Source organism: Prunus dulcis, chromosome 4 (genome assembly GCF_902201215.1).
Source record: "Prunus dulcis chromosome 4, ALMONDv2, whole genome shotgun sequence".
Lineage (NCBI taxonomy): Eukaryota > Viridiplantae > Streptophyta > Magnoliopsida > Rosales > Rosaceae > Prunus > Prunus dulcis.
The window spans coordinates 23,214,768-23,239,575 of NC_047653.1; the positions used below are offsets into that span (position 1 = coordinate 23,214,768).

The 24,808-nt window shown below is 33.8% G+C and overlaps 1 protein-coding gene across 1 annotated transcript; it reads left to right on the forward strand.

Annotated features, from left to right (window-relative positions):
• The first annotated feature begins 6,359 nt into the window (after nucleotides 1-6,359).
• On the forward strand, nucleotides 6,360-23,363 carry LOC117626586 (fatty acid amide hydrolase-like). The gene is made up of 20 exons (XM_034358332.1): nucleotides 6,360-6,713; nucleotides 7,378-7,487; nucleotides 7,997-8,057; nucleotides 8,419-8,606; nucleotides 8,882-9,011; nucleotides 9,407-9,484; nucleotides 9,625-9,772; nucleotides 10,009-10,121; nucleotides 10,382-10,457; nucleotides 10,549-10,620; nucleotides 10,696-10,744; nucleotides 10,903-10,974; nucleotides 11,119-11,199; nucleotides 11,327-11,430; nucleotides 11,522-11,614; nucleotides 20,410-20,478; nucleotides 20,671-20,735; nucleotides 20,875-20,936; nucleotides 21,020-21,115; nucleotides 23,153-23,363. Exons 1-20 carry the CDS (start codon nucleotides 6,608-6,610, stop codon nucleotides 23,222-23,224), a joined length of 1,845 nt encoding a protein of 614 aa, XP_034214223.1. The 5' UTR covers nucleotides 6,360-6,607; the 3' UTR covers nucleotides 23,225-23,363.
• The last annotated feature ends 1,445 nt before the right edge of the window (nucleotides 23,364-24,808 follow it).

Genomic DNA, 24,808 nt, shown 5'->3' on the forward strand with positions numbered 1-24,808 from the left:
TGAGATTCATGGTTTCCGATCCAACTGTGTCCTACTTAATATATGACTCTTAAGTGAGGCCCGTTATTAGCAATTGTGAGATGAATCAATAATTGCTATGTAGGAAATCATGTTCACCTGTCAAAATGGATAATGACAGTAGTGATTGCCAAGAGGGCAATGAGGCTAAGAACATGCGTTCAGCCCGCTGTTTTCACAAAACACGGAATCTGTTTTTCGAAAACAGATTCATATCCATGTACAAATATTGAAAACGATACATCGACGTTTTCAGCGCATTCTGAAAACACAAAAAATGCGGCTATTCTTGATTTTTTCTTTGAACTTTAAGTTGTAACTTCTCTCTCTGCGCCTTACACATATCTTGGACGTTGGCTCTCAGTCTCCTCACAACAAGACTGTTCATTTCTCTTGCAACAACTACTATTGAAGGATAACCCACAGAGACCATGAAGAGAGAGCAGCTATTCTAAGTCTTGCTTCTATTGTAATCTCCATAACATATATGTCCTTTAAGATCTGTGATTTTCTTAGAAGAGTTGAGAGAGAGAGAGAGAGAGAGAGAGAGAGAGAGAGAGAGAGAGAGAACCAGAACGAACCAGAGCGTTGAGAGGTGGGGGATGAGATATTTTTAACAATAGAATTTTATTATATTTTTTATATGGATGAGATATTTTTTGTCAATTGTTTTTCCTTTTTCGTTGCACTTCATTACTCTATTTACTTAGACCATGATATATTTTTTAATTGTATATATTTTTTAAACTAAAGGTTATAAGAGTAATACATAAGAATATTTTCTTTTATTTTGCTAAGATGTTTTTTAGTTTTTTTATATATTAGAATTTTATTCTATTTTTTAAATTGTATTACTTTTTTTTTTTTCCTAGATGAGAACATTAACAAAAATGTGTTAGAAAAATAGTTCACATATTTATTACAAGATACAATATTCTTTATTTCTCTTCAAATTGTACTACAAGAAACGTTTTTAGTTTTTTAGTTTTCTAAATTTGTTTTTTAATTCAGCTACCATACTCATTCTCGGATCTTGAAAGTGCAAATTTATTTTCTCATTTTCATTTTCAAAAAATATCCATTGAAAATATTATCCGAAAATGTTACCAAAAGGGAAGTAAGTTTTGACAAAGTAGTACGTCCCTTTCATAAATTTCATAGTGATATTTGAGGTCCATCTCCAGTTGTATCCATTGAGGATTATTGATATTTTGTAATGTTTGTTGATGACTGTATACCAAATTTATCTGGATGTTTCCTCTTATCAATAAATCAGACTTTTACTCTACTTTTGTTAAGTTTCATGCCTTCATATCTACCCAATTTTCTGCTTCTACTAAGATATTGCAAACTGATGGGGGAGGAGCATATCAAAGTCATTTGTTTAAACAAGTTTTGACATCTAAAGGGATATTGCATCAGGTGTCTTGTCATTACACTCCCCAACAAAATGGGTTAGTGGAACGAAAAAATAGGCATAAATTGAGACTTCTGTGACCTTGATGACTACATCAGCTTTACCTCTTAAGTATTGGTCACATGCCTGTCTACATGCTAGTTTTTTGATCAATTGAATGCCTTCTAGGACTTTGGGATTTCGTTCACCTTATCAAAAATTGTTTCAAAAACCACTTGAGTTACAGTCCCTACAGGTTTTTGGGTCTACTGTGTTTCCATATCTTAGACCTTATAATGATAACAAATTGCAGCCTAGGACTTGTCAATGCATCTTTCTTGGATATGCTAATGGTTATAAAGGAGTTATATGCTATAACAGAGATTCATGGAGATTATTTTTGTCTAGGCATGTTGTTCATGATGAGATTGTGTTTCCTTTTAAGCTGATGCACTCAACCCATACCTCAGGTTCTTCTCCAGTGCCTAGTTCTCCTTTGCTTCTTCCAGTAGTTTTACCTATAGGCCCTGCCCTAACCACAGATTCTACTAATATCCCACCTTAGTCATCTCTACCACCATTCTTACTTACATCTCTATAGGATTCTACTTCATCTACTACTCCTCCTTGCCGTTCCATTATGTTGCCTGTCCTTACAGATGCACAATTACAAGTGATACTCCCTATGAGCTCTTCTTCTCCTCCTGATAACGGTCATCTACATCAAGCTTCTCGCTCTACTTCTGTAACCTGTCAATCATATTTGGTTCAGAGTGTTCATCCTATGACAACTAGACTCAAGGATGGTATAGTATCCAAAAAATATTACTCTAATGTTGCTCATTACACAAAGTCCATCGATCACTTCTTCTTTGGTGTTACTTGTATCGCTCGTATTACATATACCAGTGAGCCTTCTCATTTTAGATTGGCTGCTTCTCAACCTCACTAGCAACAAGCTATGAAAGAGGAATTTGATGCTCTTACAAGTCAAGGCACTTGGGTTTTAGTGCCTCCTCCACCAAACAGAAATATCATTGGTAGTAAGTGGATTTACAAAGTCATGAAAAATCCATATGGGTCTCTGTCTAGATATAAAGTACGGTTGGTTGCTCAGGGTTTACAAAGTCATGAAAAATCCAGATGGGTCTATGTCCAGTTAATATTATATTAAATCAATAGAGAAAATCAATAAAGAAATCCAGAACCTTTTAGTTTCTTCTTCATTTCCTCTCTTCTTCATTTCCTCTGTTCTTACTTGCCTGGTTATCAGGGTGTACTAAGTTAATTTTAAGGTTCATTTAGTAACACTCTTTTTTTCCGAGCCAGTTATGTAATTTGTGGCCTTTTTACAAGAAGCTATTTATTAGGCCTCTCATTCCGGTCTTAACTCAATTCTTCCAATCATGCAATTAGTGACCAATTAATTGAAAGCATTAAGAATGGTAACAAGCACTCAACATGCATAGATAAATAGAACTAACAATATGAAATAATTTAAGTATTCATAGCTAGGCTACATCGAAGCCCTAGTAAAAATAAATTAGTAATGAAAGACTTATGGAGAAACATGATGATTGATGAAGACATGAAAGGCGCCGAATGCTCCAAGTAGAAGGCCAAGGTTGCACTAGCTCTCCTCTTCTTCTCCTTAGGATGTGTCGGCTATGGGTAAGAGTGTCGAGGAATTGGATGATGTTAGGATTGAGAGATCTTAGGGTGGGCTTATAACTAAACATTACTTTAAAAAGGTCCCGAAAAACTCTCCTAAAACAAAACAAAATCCTAAACAATTAAGGAAACAAACTAAGACAAAATCCTTCTTTGACTGAGAAACACGTCATCCAACTTGGACACACATTATGGGTTTCTTCCACTTCTGAAAAAAAGAAAAGAAAAAAGAAGAAGGGAATTATAGCTTTATCTCTTAGCTTTCCAGGTATATATCGCACACCACTAGGAAAAATCGAGAAAGTCTTCAACTCTTCAATCTTCCACAGTAGTGTAGTTTTGATGGGATTTCAACTTAGGCTGACTTGCAATTCTGGAGCATTGGCCTATTAGAAAATTATGAAATTTGACACAATGATCTTCAATGTCTTAACTTTCTTCTCCAATTGTCCTTGCGCTAAAATTATTCTAAAAAGTTGATGTTCCATCAAAAACCTTCTACGAGAGCAAAAAAGTTGATTGGCAAAAAATCTCAGCTCCTCTTCTTGTGCTTTTCGGCATCTTTTCAATTAATCTCCAATCTTCATTTTCTTGTTTTTTTGAGCTCAATTTCTCATATTTTCACAAATCCTTCACAATTCTAACAAAATATAATAAAACAAACAATTTAATCTAAGAATAACAACTAGTAAATAGGTAAAAGATGCACAAAATGTATATAAAATATAAGCTTATCAATGACACTTGATCAATTCATCAAAATACAATCTATCCACCCACGACAAAAAATAAATCTAATGTATTTGCTGAACAAGACTCTATGTTCTCTTGATAGAACTCAAATGTAAAACCATAAATGGAGAGCATAAAACTTTGTTGAGCAAAACATGAGTTTTTAGGACAAAAAAGAGTTATATTTTGATAAAAATATACATTTAAAGTTTGTCATGTGATGACACGTTACCAAATCTAACAAAAGTTATGTTGGAATGCGACATCATATACCAAAATTATGCATTGACCAAAATATAAAGGACCACACTAATTGATTAGCCGTCTCATTCTGCTTCATGTGCCTTTATTTTGGTGTAACCCCATTATGTCAATTGGTTCTAAAAAAAACATTTAATTTGGCTGAAGAAATTTTTTTTATTTGGCACATGCTAGGAGAAGAAGAGAGGAAACTCACACACATGGGTACCATGAGGACTTGAACCCAGGACCTCTTAGGAGCACATCAAAGGCCAACTAACACACCATTGGTCCACGTGAACTAAACATGATAAATAACTTTAATATTTTTGAAATGTTACAATATTAATAACTGAATTGAAATAATTTAATTTAATTTTTTAAATATGTATTGCTTACATGTAACCAACAAATTGGGCATCCATTCGTGCTATGTCAACCAAATTAACAGATATTTAATTGAGTTGATGGAATAGAGTAACGCGAAACAAGGAAAAACGACGTGGGGCAAATTGAGTCACTTGAGATTGTAAAAGGGAAAGTGAAATTTGAGTGAAAGTACAAAGGGCAAACATTAATTAAGCCTTGTTAGTTAGGTAATGGTTTCTTAAGGCCTCATTTGGTAGCATCATTTAACATTTTAGTTTTGCATTATTTTTAAGAAACAAATTAATAACTCTTTTAGTTTACAAATGAAATAAGGAAAAATAAAAACTGAAAATTGTTTGGTGTCTGTTTCTCATTTCATTTCATTTTATTTTACCTTTTGCTTTTCCATTATAAGCAAATATAATAAAATTATCTTTTAAATGATATATTCAAATTAGAAATTACTTGCAAAGTGACCTTGAAAAAAAATGATATTATCTCATGTTGAACCGAATCTCAAGAGGCACATCAACAAAGTTAGGAGGATGAACAATTTGCATTTCAAGCAAAGAAACTTCGTTTAAAACATGATTAATGTGACCCTAAATTAACTTGACTAATAGATTAACTTAAATTAAACTAAACTCACAAGACTACAAATACATAAGAAAGTTATTGCTTAAATTATCCACAATACCTTAATTAGTTAAAGCAGATTTTATACTTGAAAATAATTTTAAAAAAACATAAATTTATAAAATGAAAATTTAGATGCCCGCTCAAGTTGCGTTTGCTGATCAATGGCATTAGCAACAAGATGCGTTGTTAGGACCACAACCACAAAAAAAAAAAAAAAAAAAAAAAAAAAAAAGGTTAGGGACCACATACATTTAAGTGTTTGAATCATACGAGGAGTATCAAGATTCTGGTTTGAGTTTGGGAATTTGAGGTTGGAGTTCTAAATTCTCAAATTGATTTTTTTTATTTTTATATATAAGCAATAACCTAACTAAATTAATTTAATCTAAGGGCTAGTTTGGCATTGCTGTGCTGTGAAAATAATCGCTGTCAAATTTGCTATGAGAGAAATCAGCTGTAATAGAAAGCAGTTTGGCGTTTGGTAAATTTTTTGTTAAAAGTGTTGTTGGTACTAATTCGCACATAATCAGAAAATAATTGCAGTATAATCATTAAACCTAGCGCCTTTTTGAAACTGATTCCTGCATAATCAGAAAATGAAAGCACTTCATTAGCTGCTTTTCCTTATAGCTTTCTCTCACGGCAATTTTTAACAATAAGTGATTTTCTCATAGTTTTACCAAACGGGCTGTGCTTCCCAAATTTTTTAAAAAATCACTTATCACCCCAAATAAGCAATACCAAACTGGCACTTAGTGCGCTGTGGGAAGGGGGAGGAGGCTGCCTTGGCCAATTAGCCTAACCCACATGATCTGCCTCAAATTCAATTTTAAGATAAAGTTTTGAATTTAAAAATCAATGTTAAAGTTTTAATATTTGAAGTTTAGAAATATTGAATTGTGGATTTGCACCCATTAATCAGGTGATGAAATTTGGTAGGAATGTAGAATAGAAACAATATAAAAGACAGTTGAGTGACAGAAGATGAAATTTGCATTATTGAATGAAATGTCATAATCTTTACCAGCTCTCCATCCAACTGTGCACGCATTATTAATAATTATATGATAGAGTGGGCGTACGTGGTTGACAAGAATCCATAACAATAAGCAAAATAATAGAGGCTGGTTGAGAAAATGTGCTTTTCCCGGGAAAAGAAAAAAAGTTTCATCTTCCATTGTTGTGTGGAGTTTTAAATTCCAAAACCTTCTGAAAGCAACTCTTTCATTTCTCCCTCCCTAAACCCTCCAACCAATATATATATATATATATATATATATATATATATATATAACTTTTACTCTCACTCACTGTTATTATCCGTGAATAAAGGGTAGTTGAATGTTAGGATCTTTCTTAGCTCTTCCCCCCTCCTCCCTCTCTATAATATATAGAATATAGAATACATAGATTATAATTTACAGGCCTTGCCTTCTCCGCCATCCCTCTTTTTCTTCTCCCTCTCTCCCTCCCTCCCTCCCTATAAAGATATGAAATAATTAGGTTTACATTGTCCAAAACCAGAGGAGTTTAATTTTGAGAATGGGGTTGTTGTTCAAGAATGAAGCGCATGTGGTTTTCAAGCCTGCAAAGGATGTTGATCTAACTCCTGCCAGCTCTGAACTCTATTTGCGAGCCAATGTCAAAGGCACGTACTTACTTTTTCATATCAATTCAAAGTCCTGTCTTTCTGAGATTGTTGATTAGTAATCAGTTTTTGCTTTTTGGTAAACACTAGCTTAATCAGTAACTTTTCTGCTGAATGAATTGCTAATTACAGATACTATAATAAGCAATGAAATTATAAAAGCTAATCAGTAACTCTTAGATCAATATTGTTTTTGCTTTTCTTTTCTTTTCTGCTGTCTTTCGCCTATACGGATCACAGGTCTTGCCCAACCAATCACGGTTGTTAGATACATGAAGTAAGAAGTCCATAGGAATTTTTAAGCTTGTATTGTCAGGTTGAGTTTCCCCTTTTATCCATTTTTCTTTTTATCACTCGAATTTTATTATAAAATATCAACACATTCGCTGAGTATGGAACTGATCATTGACATAAATTGTTTTAATTGATCATGTTTAGACAGGTCTTCACCGGTTGTTCAGAAAGACTAGTACATGGAATAACTCACAATTTGATTTTGGTTTTTTTTAAAAAAATAAAAATAAAGAAAAGCTGGATTTGCTTGTTCCATGTGTGTTTTCTGTGGCTGATTTTCTTCAATCTGTTGTATTGAAGCATGTACTTTAATCAAATTTATAACTGTTTGATTTCTTCAAATTATAACTAAATGTCATTTGTTCTGCAGCTCCTCGTATGGCTGGATTCCTGGTCAAAGTGTTTGCCTGGTTTTTGGAGTCACGGATCTTTGGGACCTTGCTATTGTTTATACTGAAACGGGATAACTTAATTCATAAGGTACACACATGCTTTTTATTTGTGTCTCATTTCAAGTTATGAGGTTTCTGCGGTAATGCATCTAAGCAGTACGTTAGGTCCATTCACAGGACTTTATGATATAACCTTTTGCAGTAATTTTTTATTGCAGTAATAAGGTACACCCTGTAGAATGCCAACTCTATGATAATTCACCCTGTAGAATCCACCATTACTTACATCAACATAAAAATTGCACAACACCGGTGCCACGTACTTTTGCCATAAAAACTTCGGTGCAAATAGAATTTAGCTGAAATTTCACTGACCTCCTTGTTGTTCTTGGTATTGAAAGGAATGTTGTTCCTATTCTTTCCAATTAACAACTATGAGGAATGAGAACCAAACAAAAATACTCGAAGTCTAGTAATTGGAAATATTTTTGCAGGGCCTGGAATATTAAGTCACTTATGCACAATTAGTTCTGCAATTCAATGAAATAATCAAGGAAATAGCTTCTAAATTGCCAACAATGTCTTTGAACTTTGCAGCTGGTCACAAACGCTGAGCTGGAGGAGCCACCCGTCTATGTTCCCCTACATCCTTTTGATGGTATGTATTCTTGACCTTGTCTTTACCCCTAAATCTTGCTGAAAGTAACTGGTTTATCACTTTGTATCAGAATATCAATAAGCCATCAATTAAATGTACATTTGTTATGCTAAGGTACCAATTACAAATGAAAATTTATCAGCTGCTACAAAAGCTGAAGCTTATTCAAAATGGAGGTTATTCACCTGACACCTTGATGGAATCTGATTTGATTGTGTAAACTGGCACTTACATTTCAAATTTAATCATCTGTTGTCTTACAAATAGGTTTTACGCACCTGATAAATTTTAGCTCTCACTCTGGAATTTGAAATGAGAATATACATTTTCTTTTAATTTTAACTTAAGCTTGTGAATGCAGATAAAGAAGAACAAGATGTCAAACAAGTAGGGTCTGATTTGTCTCCACCCGAACTAGTTCAACAGGCAATTGAATGTCTGCCTGTGTCCTTAGAAAAAACATTAAATGGTTCAAAATTTTCTTTTCGTCATTGGACAATATCGGATTATTCAAGAGCCTATACCTCTGGAGAAATAACTCCTCGAACGGTATGTCATATTTTTGACACCTTTTTTTATAACTGTTATTTGCGCACTCTGTACATATCAGTAAATTGTTTTCAGAGCGATTTGAGTTGATCTTAGCCAAATCCCAAAGAGACATATAAGAGGTTATTTACCCAATTTTATGTTTTTGTTCGGACTCTTACCTTTACTTATCTAGTGACAAGTTCCTAACAAAAATTGAAAAGAAACTGTATTCTATACTTTCATACCCTCCTGTGGCTTTTTGTTTTTTGCTTTTTTTTCTGTTACTTCTACAGGTTGCAGAGCACCTTATAGCTGCCATCCATGAATCTTCCACTCCACCATTACAGATGTCATTCTTTATCAACTACAAAGCTGATGATATTCTAAAGCAAGCAACTGAATCAACTCTTCGGTATGAACAAGGTACTTGTAAAGACTAAATTGTATTCTTAAACACATTAATAGTACACCTGCATTTGAGATCAAATTAGGAATGCTTGACTACTGTACTTCCTATGGTAATAGTAAGCAGAAGCTAGAACAGCTCCCTTGTCATGAAATGCTTTCTACAATGGTTGTGGAGTTCAACATAACTTGGGAAGTTTCAATTGCAAGTATTTGAACTCAGTATCTCTTGTTTTTGAAAGCATGTCAAAGAATATGAGCTAACTGTTACTTTGTAACCTAATAAATAACATATTTTGTACTTCTACAGTGGATCTCCATTATCTATGTTAATGTTGGTATTTCATTTACAAAATGTTGGATCAAGCCCTGCTATACATTCTTATACCGTCCGCATTCTGGTTCCTCTCCAGGAGTTCCTATTTCAGCTCTTGATGGGGTCCCAATTGCAATCAAGGATGAAATAGATTGCTTACCATACCCAACTACAGGTACCTTACATTTCAGGTTTTCCAGTGACAGTATTATTTATACATGTCAACCCAATATTCGTATCGTATGCATTATAACAATGAGTTTTTTAGTTCATATATGAGTAATAGTTTTGCAATCTAAAAACTGACTTTACTAGGAGGTACAAAGTGGCTGCACAACCTAAGACCCTGTACAGATGATGCATGCTGCGTTAAGTGCCTCAGACTATGTGGTGCTGTACTTGTTGGGAAAACCAATATGCATGAACTTGGAGCTGGAACAAGCGGGATAAATCCCCATTATGGGTAAGAAAACCCCACATTGTTTTCCAGAAACTGAATAATGCTTTATCCTATATTGAGGTCAGCCATTCATATCAATATTCTGTTCTGCTCTGAGTCCATATCAACTGATGACATGATTTACCAGGCTACGTGCCCTTTTTGTAGCAAAATTTTCCCTATCATTTTCTTTGCTCAATTAATTCCGAGATCTCAACCACTATAATAAGCATGTTAATGTTTTATATGCTGTCCTGTAGGGCAACTAGAAATCCATACAGCCGCAGCAAGATCTCTGGAGGTTCCTCTAGCGGATCTGCTGCAGTTGTTGCCTCCGGATTGTGCCCTGTTGCTCTTGGTGTTGATGGAGGAGGTAACTTCTCCCATAAAAGAAATTCATGTTTTAATCTAACAGTAGTCGTTTTACCTGATTTTTCAGAGACTTGGGGTTCAACATCATTATATTTACTCATCCTTTTAATGTGCAATCTTCACATATGGCTGATTGCCTCTTCTCTATGATTGCTGTAGGAAATTTAGCAAACTCGTGCTCAAACATGCATGTGTGTGAGTGTTAGATATGAATATCGCGAAGTAACTGACAGGTGTATTTCATGTCTAATGTATGATTAGGATCGGTACGGATGCCTGCAGCTCTTTGTGGTGTTGTTGGCTTGAAACCAACATTCGGACGAGTGCCTCATTCTGGGTAAATTAGTCTTTCAATATTTTTCTAGTAGTCGTTTGAAGGTTTATTACCATCTTTACAGTCTTACAGACTGATTTGGTTTTTTCTTTAGTGTTCTTCCTCTGAATTGGACAGTTGGAATGGTTGGAATACTAGCAGGCACTGTTGAGGATGCATTTATAGTGTCAGTATTCTTTTTCATATGCTTTTCTTAAATGCCTTGTATAAGCTTGATGTTAAAGCTTTTACCTATCTGCAGCTATGCAGCTATTAGTTGCCAACTTCCACCACGTCTACTTTCTGCATCGGTAAGAATGTTGTTCTGCAAATTTATTATAACTATTTGTTACCAAACAGAAAATCTCTCTGTTTTAAGTATTAATTAATTAGATTACAAACTTATTTGTTTTTCATAGTAGACTTAACGGTCCCCTTTCTTCACCTTAAATGTCTATCTCTGTTCCAGCCCAAAGTAAATTTTCCTCTGCTGAACTCAACTAAACCGATATCTGGTATCAAATTGGCGAAGTATGGCGAGGTTAGTGACCTGTTCTCAACCTGGTCACATGTATGATCAAAGTTACATTTCTATGGTCAATGATAAATCATTGCTATATATTAAATGTGAGTTCCTTCTAATATTCAGTGATTTGCTTGTGAAACCACTAATTGGATCAATTAGTGGTTTAATGATTGCAGTGATGATATCAGAGAATGCTGTTCAAATGCTCTGGAAAGGCTTCAGAAGCAATATGGTTGGAAGGTACCGGCAGTCCATTGCTTGCTTTGGAAGCAATATAAGAAATTATACGCTTTTCATGATATAATATAATCGATAAAGACTGTATAGACTACGTCCTAACGTTTTGATTTTCTTCTTCATCTGTAAGACTGTAGAGGTGACCATACCAGAGATAGAGATGATGCGCCTAGCACATTATGTAACGATCGGATCGGAGTGTAGCACTTCGCTTAGTTCGTTTCTGGAAAAGCTGTATGTTGTTGACCACCCCGATTTTCTCCCAACTATCCTCTTCTAACAGGCAATAAATCCAAATGCTGACATTACAAACTCATCAAAATAGGGATTTCAAAGAGTTAGGATGGGATGCAAGGGTAGCACTTGCTGTGTATGGTGCTTTCAGCAGTAAAGACTATATAAAGGCTCAGAAAATTAGGTATGTGCTTCTTAATTAGCAATACCAAAAAGTACCATTCTTTGGAAAATATACTGACTGCTAGAAGTTTCAAATACGACTGTTCTTGAAAAGGGACACTGATCCTTTATTTATACAGATAAAAATAATAATAATAACACTGCGTCTATAAACCTAAACCCTATCACATCCTAGCTGCCATAGCTGTATGTTTTCTTTTGCCACAAATTCAATGCCTCACGGGCCTTTTCAGCACCCTTGTCCCTCATTTAAGTTCTTGCAACTTCAGATGCTGGCATGCTGTCCTCTTTAATTATCTACCAATTGCAAACTAAAAGTCGAACTGTGATTGCTTTTCCATCATCTTTTACGAGTGATACAACCACCTCTTTTGCTACTCTTATTTTTGGAACTTGACCACTGTCTGAATATGACATAGATTTGAAAACACTACCTAAACTTTCTCAAATTTTCACTTTTGTTTTTGTTTACACTTTGAAATTATAATAACATGTATTTTTCTAATCGACGTTTGTTTCATTGTAAAGTTCTCTTTTTGTTGAAATTCATCCTAAAGATTTTTGTTATTGTAGAAGGATCATTCTTTTGTTTTGTTTTGTTTTGTTTTTTTTTGACAATTCAAATGCTTTTATTTTTATTTTAATATATTTATTGTTGTATAGAAAAACATGTAATCGACACACCCTAACAATTCTAGGCAATCAAACAATAGGTTATGAACACATAAGGACTGGAATCTGTGAGAATGTGAAGAATGTCTCACATTGGAAAGTTGAGAAACTTAGTAAGGACTTATAAGGTGTTGGGCTACACTCTCCATCACCAATTGATTTTGGGGTGGAACCTCAACTTCCTTCATAGTATCAGAGCGGGTTGCCCACGTGTGAAAGTCCAACGGTCACACGTGCTCCACGTCACCTAATATGTATTGTCCACATATTAGGCTTAAAAATTCATCATATGTGCAGGGGCGTATGAGTTTGTCATGGGTATGACAATACCATCCCTATCCTCGATAAGAACTCTGTAGCATATTAAAAGCCACAAGTAGAAAAGATGAAAAAACAAACCCCCCAAAAAAAAAAAAAAAAAAAAAGCTTAAAATTGTAGCACTGTAGCTTCATCAAATAATATGGGGGAAGGTTTATAAAAATTATAATGACTAAAATAGCTTCATCAAATAATACTTGCCCTTTATTTTGTAGTTGGAGGTTTAGTACTGCTATATTGGGTAACTTTTTGCTTCATATTATATATTTATTAAGTAAAATAAATATATCACTTATCAGGCCGGGTTCGAAGATAGGGATAACAATATCATCCATAGCTCGTCCTCAAACAGGAAATTTTAAAATTAAGGGATCCCTGTACCTACCCCCTAAAAATCTTCCCCCGCTAGGGCCAAAGACCCAACCCAACAGAGATTTTTGCCATCCCTAAATCCACCAAACATTTGAAAAAGCCTCAAAGGTTATTGATAAAGAAAATAGGGATAACAACTCTAATCACTTAGCTAAAGTTGAAATAAATACTACCTCCAACCCTAGGATCACTTGGACTCCTAATTAAAGTATAAAACCAAAAGTAACACAGATCCAAAAACGACCTCAAAACTTTAAATGTTGAGCCCCATAAATCATGGTGAAGTAGTGAGTTTGACTCATCTGGCCATTCTCTTCAAAATAGCGGATAATAGGCCAAATTAGAGCTCATGGCCCATGTTGTTTGTTGTTCTGGCGTGCGTGTCATTCCAATTACTCCTCAATCTCCTCCATAATATGTTCTACATCAGTCATGTTTTTATATAGTTTTAAAATATATATATATATATATATATATATATAAATGTAAGCAGAAAAAAAAAATGTACATAAAAAGGAGCAATCAACATGTTGTTCCTTACTCTAATGGTCTAGAATTTAGAAGGGTGGTGTGGCTGTTGCTTATCGGAGATGAAGAAAAAAAAAAAGAAAAAAAAAAAAGGAAAGTGGAAATGAGATTATGAAAAGAGATACACAATGTTGATGAGAAATGAATAACAATACATACATAGGGTGAATAAAAGACATTGTAAAAAATTCCTAGCCGCACTATCTCCGTCTCTCTGATTCCCAAATAAAAAACTCAATAGATATGGGAGGAGGAAGAACCATCACTACCCCTCCTTCCTTCTCCTCTCCTCTTCTCTCCTGTCCTCTCATCTTCCATTTTATTTTGGGTAAGTGAATAAGTTGTTAGATTTCTTTAATATGCATGTTCATGATCTTTCACGCAATTTGAAATACGCATACTTGGCTCCATCTTTCTTGAGTACACACGACCTTTGAACTCATTCATCCGCAACAGCAACAATCCAAGCAAGAACAGGAATAGCTCAAGTCTTCTGCTCTATCTTAGAATTTGTTTAAGCTCTCTCTTTATAATGATATTAGGGTTAGAGAACATGTCTGATGAGAGCAGGGCCTTAAGCTTATATAGAGCTAGGTCAAGTCGTCTCTACTCATCACCGAGGGCCGACTTGACTAATCTTCCAAGCCCACCAAAACGGTTCACGCAAAAAAGGAAATAAATAGGAGCCTTTAATAGGCTTCAAAACATTTCCTTATTCCACAAGGTTTTGGCCTCAAGGTATAACTTAATTTAAACTCTTATCAAAACCTGATATAACTTAGTATCTAGTGCTCCGATCTAAATAGGAAACATAACATTCTCCCACTAGATCAAGCACTAGAGCACTAAGCTTCTGTGTTCCAAAAGGTTTGATACTCTTTATTGGCCATGAGTTTAAAACAGTTAAGTCATTCCCTTCAAGCTATAGTGAAAAGCAATTAGACAAAACGAACTATAGACAAGCACTGCTCTCTTTATTAAAAATAGGTCATCCACAATCATATAATGTACCTACCAACGCGAACCTTAATATGTACTGATCCGTATTGTGAATCTTTATACTTTTCAGTACATGTACCCCTTTACGATTTAACAAGAGTCAATCTGCAATGTTATTAAAACAATAGTAGCTCGGTCTCTCTGAATTTCAATGCCTAACACAAAAGCGGCTTCTCTCAAATCCTTCATCTCAAAATTTTTTGAAAGTAGCTCCTTAATGTCTTTCAGTAAATTGTGGTCATTTGTAGCCAAAAGTATATCGTCGACATACATCACTAGAAAAATAAATCGGCTTCCACACTTCTTCATATAAATGCATTGATCGGCTATGTTCTCTTCAAAACTATAAGATGAAATAGTTTGATGGAATTTGAAATACCACCTCCTCCTTGCTTGCTGCAGTCCATAAATTGCCTTGTCAAGTTTGCAAACCATATGCTCTTTTCCCTAATTTGCAAACCCTTTAGGTTGTCTCATAAAATTTTCTCATTCAGGAAAGCAGTTTTCACATCTATTTGATGTAAAAGTAGGTCATAATACGCTACTAAAGCCATAATGATGCGGAAAGAATCTTTGGTGGAAACTGAAGAAAACATCTCAGTGTAGTCAATTTCTCCCCTTTGGGTGAATCCTTTTGCTACTAATCTAGCCTTAAATCTTTCGATTCTTCCATCCTTCTCCTTTTTTGTTTTAAATACCCATTTCGAGCCTACCAATTTCTGGCTCTTATGAGGTTCAACCAATTCCCATACTTGATTATTCTTCATGCTTTCGAGTTCATTCAACATTACTTCTCTCCATTTGTCTGCATTCCGACTCTCCATAGCTTCTTTAAAACTTGTTGGATCACCCTCATTTCCAATATCAAAATTTGCTTCCTGTAAGTACACATAATCCGAAATTGCTGTAGATCTTCTTGTTCTATCAGATCTCCTTAACGACATTGGTTTGGATGAATTTTCTTGTTGTGGGTTTTCTACAGTTTGTTCTTCTTGTTGGTCAAGTGGTTCTTCTAACTGTGGAGGCTCCAATTGATCATTCTGTGGGGCTGGTGCGATATTACTCATGGGAATCAATGTTGTAGAATCTAGTTCAGCATTCTCAATCACAGCCATATCTCTTTCTTCTTCAAAAGTAAAATCTTCATTCCCAGTACCATTCTCTTCATACTCTATAAACTTTACACAACCAGTCTCAACAATTCGGGTACCATAATTTGGACAGTAAAATTTGAAACCCTTTGACCTTGTGGGATAACCTATAAAATGACAGCTAATCGTTTTAGGGTTGAGCTGCTTTTCTTGAGGGTTATAGATTCTAGCTTCAGCCTTGCAACCCCATACATGAAGATGTCGCAGGCTGGGCTTTCTGGTAGTTCAAATTTCGAAAGGTGTCGTAGGTACGGAGTTACTAGGCACTCTATAGTATATTGTTTTGATCGCCTCTCTCAAAAAGCGTAGGCAAATCAGTTTTGGAAATCTTGCTAAGAACCATATCCTTCAAAGTTCGGTTTCTTCTCACAGTCACACCATTCTGTTCCAGAATTCATGGCGTTGTGTACTGAGGAGCTATTCCATTTTCTTGTAGATACCTAGTAAAAAGGTCTATCACGTCTTCCTCCTTCATCAAACATCCATAATATTCACCCCTATGTCTGACCTCACAATTTTTATTTTTTTCTCAAGTTATCTTTCTACTTCAGTTTGAAATTTTTTGAACATTTCAAAAAGTTGAGAATTTTCTGCTATGAGATATAGATAACCAAAACGGGAATGGTCATCTATGAAGGTGACGAAATAATAATTTCCATCAATTGTTTGATGAGGAATGGTCCACAAATGTCTGTACGGATGATTTCTAAAAGATCACTACTGCTAGTTGCACCTTTCATTTTAGGCTTAGTGAGTTTTCCTTTAACACATTCAACACAAATTTCGTCATCACCGAAAGTGAGTGATGGTAAGATTTGTTCCTTAACAAGAATTTTCGTTCTTTCTTTTGAAATGTGCCCTAAAAGTCTATGCCATAACCTAGTGGATGTTCCTTAACAATGTTCCTGAGACTTCTGAAACTGTCCTTCGTAACCGTGTATATCAATATGGGTCCTTCATAAGGTCAACGACGTCGCTGCGCCTTAACCTTTTTTGCTCCAATTCATCTTCGTTCCGCTCCTTAATTAGCTCCGCTATATTCTTTACTAGAATGTCATTCCTGACAAGTTGACACAAGTGACACCTATTAAAAACCAAATGCTTCTCCGTTTTCCCAAACGTTTGGAGTCGTTCTATAGGATACATAAATGAACAAAGAATATAAGTGAGATCATAATTGATCTCATTCATTTTGCGAATATCTTTAAAATCAAATGTCCATATTTTGAAGTTTGATCTAGTGAATCTTTCAATTCGTAAGAAATTGATTGAGAGAGTATTCAAAGCTATAAGGATTTGCAAAAGAAAGCATAAGTACTTTCCAAGAAACCGATTCTCAATTTTTTACTAGAAAACAGTTTTTTCTGTTTAACTTTATTCACAAAACTAACAAATAACATATGCAAGCTTCCTTAATTAAGTATCACACTTTTGTGGCAAGAGATTACTTATAGCTTACACAAATTACGTGTTATTATGTGCTATCATAAACAAATTACAAGATAGATTCTATTTGTTGAAGAAACTTATCGAGCAATTTAGGTATGATGCAATTTTGGTTATTTCTTTAGGGTTGGAGTATTTAGGTTTGGTTTTGTTGTGAAAAATTTGTTGAGTCTCAGTACAAAGACAAGTACCTATCTAGCTCAGAAAATAGCCAAACAAACACAATTCAAGAGAGAAAATCCTAAATTGCAGTGAATAGTAACTTCTATCGTGAACAGTGTTTTAGGGGTCTGTTTTTGACGCAGCATACATTTCGGAATATGGAATGACCTAATTAACAGAACTCACTGCTTTGTTGTGACATATGGGTATTTTTAGGATTTTAAGGTCATTTAGTAGGTCAAAAAACGTGTTTAAAGTTTTGAAGATATGAAAAATCAAATTAAACATGCTTTTCCATATTCTTTAATATTCTTGATATTTTAGAAAACATGTTTAATCCATCTTCAAATTTTAAACATAACCAAAAACTCATCATGGCATAAACAGATAAGAAATCGTATTAGGCATGCTTGAAAAACAATTTCAGTGTGTGCAAATAACCATGTGCTCTAATACCAACTATATATTTCTTTAATATACGTGTTCACGATCTTTCACACAATCTGAAATACATAAAGACATACCTGGCACCAACTTTCTTGAGTACACAACCTCTAAACTCATTCAACCGTAGTAGCAACAATTCCAACAAGAAAATGAACGGCTCAAGACTTCTGCTCTCTTTCATAATCTGTTTCAGCTCTCTCTTTATGACAAGATGAGGGTTAGAGAACCTGTCTGATGAGAGCAGGGCCTTAAGCTTATATAGGGCTAGGTGAAGTCGTCTCTACTCATCATCGAGGGCCGACTTGACTAATCTTCCAAGCCCACCAAAATGGTTCACGTAAAAAAGGAAATAAATAGGACACTTTAATAGGCTTCAAAACCTTTCCTTATTCCACAAGGTTTTGGGCCTCAAGTTATAACTTAATTTAAACTCTTGTCAAAACCTGATAGAACTTAGTATCTAGTGCACCGATCTAAATAGGAAAAATAACATAAGTCCCTTGGGCATTTTGAATATGCTCAAATCAAAGTTCCCCATCACCTCTTTTGGGCCATGTCCTCAATCAAATTCTTCTTCCAAAACCCTATCTCTAACACTTCTCATCGTGTCTAAATTTATTTCTACCTCATATTTGATAGAGTTTGATGTAACCTACCCAATTATTATTTTTGCCATGATTGTTGGATTGGCATTTATGTTTCTTATTATGCACAATTAGATTGTTGCAAACTATGTTTTACTCAATTCTATCACATGTTTTACTTTCCCTTAAAGACTATTGGGTGGGGATATGACTAGGATGACACTTCGTTAGGTGGTCATGATAGTGTTCACGTAGGCTACTCGGTTGCTTTAGCGTTTCAGTTATGTTGGATTTGTGGGCTTTGATTGAGATTATGCTTAATTATAGGGCTAGTATTTGTTGGTGCGGCTTTTGTAGACTTTAGTTTTGTTTCTTAGCATGTTAGTTTTGTTGCCCTCTTGGTGCTTTGGATGTCTTGTTGGTGCCTTAGTTTGTATTTTTGAAGATTATCTAATAAAGTTGTTCTTTTATTGAAGAAAAATATACATGCATTGATATAAAAAGAAAAAAAAACATTTAAAAAAAAAAACTAAACATAGTAATTTTATGGGAAAATTTATTTATGCTCTCGAGACGTTAGTGTTTGTTTTAAAAGTTTAAAATCTTATGGAATGTTTGATAACCATTTTGTTTATAGTTTATAGTTTTCCTTTTTATACTAGAGTCAAAGGGAAATTAATATAGGGACATGATGAATGAAAAATGATAGAGGAATGGTGGTAGTAGAAAAGAGGGAGAAACGAAGGAGAATGCATGAACCAAAATTGAAAAAAAGAACTACTGAAAATTGTTTTCAATTTTTACTTTTCATTTTGTTTACCATTCTGTAATTGCTTGAGTTGAAATTAGATTTTTTGTGAGTAGATTATACACATATTTTCTCATTATACTAAAATTTTCTAGTTTTGTGATAGCACTATTGTGCAACATATAAGGGATAAACGACACATTAGGAGGGAAATTTTCATCTAAGAGTTACATCTTGAGCAATTAAAAAGATGATAGTTCAAATCCATATGGTCACCACTACTATAATTCAAAGTATGGATGATTGACAAATTATGGTTATCATCATAATTATTATGAATTCAATAATAATAATAGTCGTATGGCTAAAAGCTAAAATTCGTATATGATAAAAATAATTATTTGAATAGCCCAAATAACCAGTATTGCTACAAGCGAAGTTATGTCTATTAATATGATTTTGATTATATAATGGTTTGTACTAACTCAAGCTATTATTTTTATAATTAGGAGCCAGAATATGGTAATGATAAGCTAAAAAGTGACTTTGATTGTTGTCTCAACACTCAATATCATTCTAATGGCTACAAAGAGCCAAATTATGGTCCTTGTGATTAAAATTATGGCAAAAAGTCAACCTATGGCTATATCCAAACGGTCGGGGGCAATACAATAATTCATACAATGAATGTGTTAGGCCAAAATATGTCCTAATGCAATTGCAGTCTACTTAATGCTGCTAAAAATATTCTCAAAACTTATAAAGAAGTGTCCAAAATATTTGAAGAATTAAACCATTTATAATATGAGCATTTGGTTCGTTGCAAACGTCTCTAAAGGGAAGAAAGTTTGAAATCAAAATTATAATGCATGTCAATCTACCACAGCATGAAATATTTTTCATTTGGTTCCAAGTGGTCCATCAATTCCCTCAATTGTTGAAAAAAAAACAATAGAAAATCAAGTTGATGGGTTTATGCTTATTACTGAAAATGATAGACAAGTAGAGATTTTGAAAGAGATGTTGGGTATCCTCGAAAATTGTTGAAATGTTAATTGGTTAGAGTTGCAATTAAGTTTGTTTATGTTCTTTATGTGCATGTAAATGGTATAAAATATGGGTTAAACATAAACTCTATAAAAATAAATGGATATAATTTCTCAATGTTTGTTTGATATCATTTACTTTGTCCGATTTATTATTAGGAGGAATAAATTTTTTAAAAAAGGTATTGTGAAGAGAATTACGTCAAAACTTTAAGCTCATAATGCATCCTTTCTGGATATCCTATTGATGGTAACGTTAACTGATACTACTTGGTGGATTTGTTTAATATTTATTTTTGACATAAACTAAACTTATTTACAGGAACCGACAGATGCAGTTCCACATGAATTTGTTTACTCAGGCAGATGTCATTGTTTCCCCGACAATAGGGTATTGTTTCCTCCTTAATAAAGTGTAATTCTAAGATAATGTCATAAACTAAGTTTTTAGTAGATGACATATGAAACATTAGATAACATCTAGATACCAACATCATACTAAGGTTTTGAGAGATACAGAGTGCATGATAAGATTTTCTAGGTTTCTCTCCACTTAAACGAAGCTCGATGTCATGCATAACAGGGTTACTGCATACACAATTTTGGATGATGCTCTGAACACTGGTGAGCTTGACTACATAAATGGAGGTATGAAATAACATAAGCCCACATATTTCTTCTTCAGTTTTGTTGAACCTAGATGTAAACAATCTCAATCTTTTCATGTTTTGATAATACTAAATGAAAGAACAATTGATTGACTCTAACCAATTTTTTTTTTTTTTAGCTGCACTTGTTAGATATTCAATAGCTGGAAACTTTTTGGGATTACCTGCGGTGACTGTTCCTGTATGATTTTATCATTACTTGTCAGTGTCGAACTTTCATATGAGTAGAATAAGAAACTAATTTGCACTAATTTTCCTTGGTAGGTTGGATATGATAAATCAGGTTTGCCAATTGGTCTTCAACTAATTGGGAAACCGTGGTCTGAAGCAACGCTTATTCACATAGCCTTCGCAATGCAGGTAGGCTATCATTATCTGCTTTAATTCTTTGGTTCTCTTTTTTTAAGTACCTTTTTTTCTTAGTCTTGCTCCTAAAGTCCATATTTAAAAATGTGATAAAATTCATATTAAGAATCAACACATAACTATACACAAACCTTGATATTGTGAAGAGAACAATTGTTATCAAGTATGTCAAGAATAATCAATAATATGTCATCATTCTCATTCATTTTGATAATTTCCATCCTAGTTTGGTTAAGAGTTCAAAATTGGCTATCAATAACCACCTAGAAGCTTTATTTTCTACATGTGGATGCTAATATGATGCATGCTTTATGTTCATGCCTATATTTGGTTCAACAACTTACCTTTTCAAGATCGAGGTCTGGTAATCCTTCCAAACCAACTTGGCATGACCAAGCATGTCATCCAGTAGAACAAGTTCTAGTGCTTAGGGATTGCTACTTGGAATAAAAATTAACTGACAATATGTAATCAAGTGATACGAAAGATTTGTGCGGTTCATCAATAATCAAGCTACATCCACAGGGTATTGAGTATTTTACTATTGAAGAAAGACATACAAAAGTACAAAGTGTTTGATCCTCAAAACTCATATTCCAATTACAGCCATAACACTCATTATTATGATGAACAAGATAAAATATCGATATCGTAGGGTTGAGTTCTCGCGGGAGGATCCCCTCTCAGGTTGGAGAGTTATCTTTATATAATAGCTTGGAGATGACCAATTCCTTGTTGAAATAGGCTTCCTAGTTAGCCTTAAAGTATAAGTCAATCTCTGAATTAAATTCCATTTCTTATGAAGCTCGACCTTAAGGTGATTTTACCAACAAACACTTCCAATGTAAGCTGGTCTTAGACAATGACTCTGGAGCAACGGTGTTTATGTAAGAAATGTGATATGAGTGTAAAGACACCTATATCCCTTTGTTTAAATCATGCCACATGTATGGCTACAGAGATTCATGGTTCACACGTTTGTTTATTTCAACCTCTATAGTTTTAATTGGTGTCAAAAACTATTTATTGATCAACTATGAAGAAGCTTGAAGTTGCCAAAAATAGGTGAATGTGAGATATGTAGTGTAACAATGGTTGTTCCTTGCAGTGCCAATCAAGTCAGTATAAGGCTTAAGGTTTCACATTGTCCTTGTATTCCTACTCTTTTAATAATGGTCACAGCATCACCCTATGTTAGTTAGACTTCAATAATCATTTTTAAGTTGCACACTTGTTTAAATGAATTTGTGATGGGGCATGCATGTGTGAAGTGAGATAGAATTTACTAATAGTATTTGTTGATGGAAGAAGATGAGTGTGTAGGTTTAACATTTTAAATGTATAGGTATTAAGGGGTATCATGAGTAACATATATTTTATTCTTTTTATAGTTTTTCATTCTTCTTTTCATAGAAAAATTTGCCCTTAATTTACATAAGGTTAAAACTAGAATAACATAACTCCTGAAAAATGTGATATAATGAGCAAATAAGGGTGTCTAACTAGATGTACGCTTTCTTTCAAGTCTATGGTATTCAAATTAATTCATGTGGTTGAGTTTCATTTTAAATTGATCCTTGTATTCCTACTCTTTTAAAAATGGAACATCACCACATATTTAGTTAGACTTGATCAATCAATTTAAGTTACACATTTCTTTTACATGAATGTGTGATGGAGCATGCATGTTTAAAGTAAGATGAAGTCTATAAATGGTGTTTGTTGGTGGAAGAAGATAAGTGTCTAGAGTTAACCGTTTAACAGTATAGGGATTAAGAGGTATCATGAGTAACATAAATTTTCATTCTTATTTTTCTTAGAAAATTTGACCTTAATTGTTGCATAAGGTTAAAATTAGAATAACAAAACTCCTAAAAATGTGGTATAAGGCGTAAATAAAGGTGCTTGACTAGAGGTACCCTTTTTACCAAGTTTATGCGATTTCTTCTAGTTCAAATTGATTCATGTACTTGAGTTTTATTTTATTTTGACGACTTCAATTAATATAAATTTTTTTTTTTAATGTTCTAGGACCTCTATGTCTCTGAGTACAGAAAGCCTGAGGTTTACTATGATCTACTCAATAAAAATTCAGTTTTCTAAGAAAGTCAGCAGCAAAGTGTAATGGTGCATACAAGACAACAAAATGTTAACACACAAATGTTTATTTAGTAATACAGTAAGACCAAGTTATGATGTTTATTATCCATTAATAATGAGAATTTAAGTGTAATGTTTTTTTTCTTTGGTTTATGAGAATTCAAATTTCTAAGAAAAAGATTAAAGTAATTTTTTATTGAAGTGATGATAGGTATTATATGTCATTTAAGCTCATTGTCTAATATTTATATATTGAATAAAATATTTTATTTGTTTAAAATCTTTGCAAATGATAGGTGCAATTGTATCAATTTTAATACATAACGTTTTTATTATTGTGTTCATATTTTGTATCATAGGTAATTTTGGTTCATTAAATTAACCACTCAGAAGAGTTCATGATCATATTTTCCTTCTAAACTCAAATATCATTTCATGTCATAATGGGACTAGACAAGTTATTTGATTCAAAAGCACAAAAATCGTACTCTATGTTGAATGACTGGACTCAATCATCAAGTGGTCGACCTCACAAGTTCTAGTGCTTAGGGATTGCTACTTGGAATAAAAATTAAATGACAACATGTAATCAAGTGATACGAAAAATTTATGCGGTTCATCAATAATCAAGCTACATCCACAGGGTATCGAGTATTTTACTATTGAAGAAAGACATACAAAAGTACAAAGTGTTTGATCCTCAAAACTCATATTCCAATTACAGCCATAACACTCATTATTATGATGAACAAGATAAAATATCGATATCGTAGGGTTGAGTTCTCGCGGGAGGATCCCCTCTCAGGTTGGAGAGTTATCTTTATATAATAGCTTGGAGATGACCAATTCCTTGTTGAAATAGGCTTCCTAGTTAGCCTTAAAGTATAAGTCAATCTCTGAATTAAATTCCATTTCTTATGAAGCTCGACCTTAAGGTGATTTTACCAACAAACACTTCCAATGTAAGCTGGTCTTAGACAATGACTCTGGAGCAACGGTGTTTATGTAAGAAATGTGATATGAGTGTAAAGACACCTATATCCCTTTGTTTAAATCATGCCACATGTATGGCTACAGAGATTCATGGTTCACACGTTTGTTTATTTCAACCTCTATAGTTTTAATTGGTGTCAAAAACTATTTATTGATCAACTATGAAGAAGCTTGAAGTTGCCAAAAATAGGTGAATGTGAGATATGTAGTGTAACAATGGTTGTTCCTTGCAGTGCCAATCAAGTCAGTATAAGGCTTAAGGTTTCACATTGTCCTTGTATTCCTACTCTTTTAATAATGGTCACAGCATCACCCTATGTTAGTTAGACTTCAATAATCATTTTTAAGTTGCACACTTGTTTAAATGAATTTGTGATGGGGCATGCATATGTGAAGTGAGATATAATTTACTGATGGTATTTGTTGATGGAAGAAGATGAGTGTGTAGGTTTAACATTTTAAATGTATAGGTATTAAGGGGTATCATGAGTAACATATATTTTATTCTTTTTATAGTTTTTCATTCTTCTTTTCATAGAAAAATTTGCCCTTAATTTACATAAGGTTAAAACTAGAATAACATAACTCCTGAAA

Bases quoted from the DNA above. Each gene is read 5' to 3' on its own strand.
- LOC117626586 (XM_034358332.1), top strand. From the start codon at position 6,608: ATGGGGTTGTTGTTCAAGAATGAAGCGCATGTGGTTTTCAAGCCTGCA. The intron at 10,122-10,381 runs GTAACTTCTCCC...ATGTATGATTAG, and splicing joins TCTTGGTGTTGATGGAGGAG to GATCGGTACGGATGCCTGCA. The intron at 20,479-20,670 runs GTATTGTTTCCT...CATGCATAACAG, and splicing joins ATTGTTTCCCCGACAATAGG to GGTTACTGCATACACAATTT.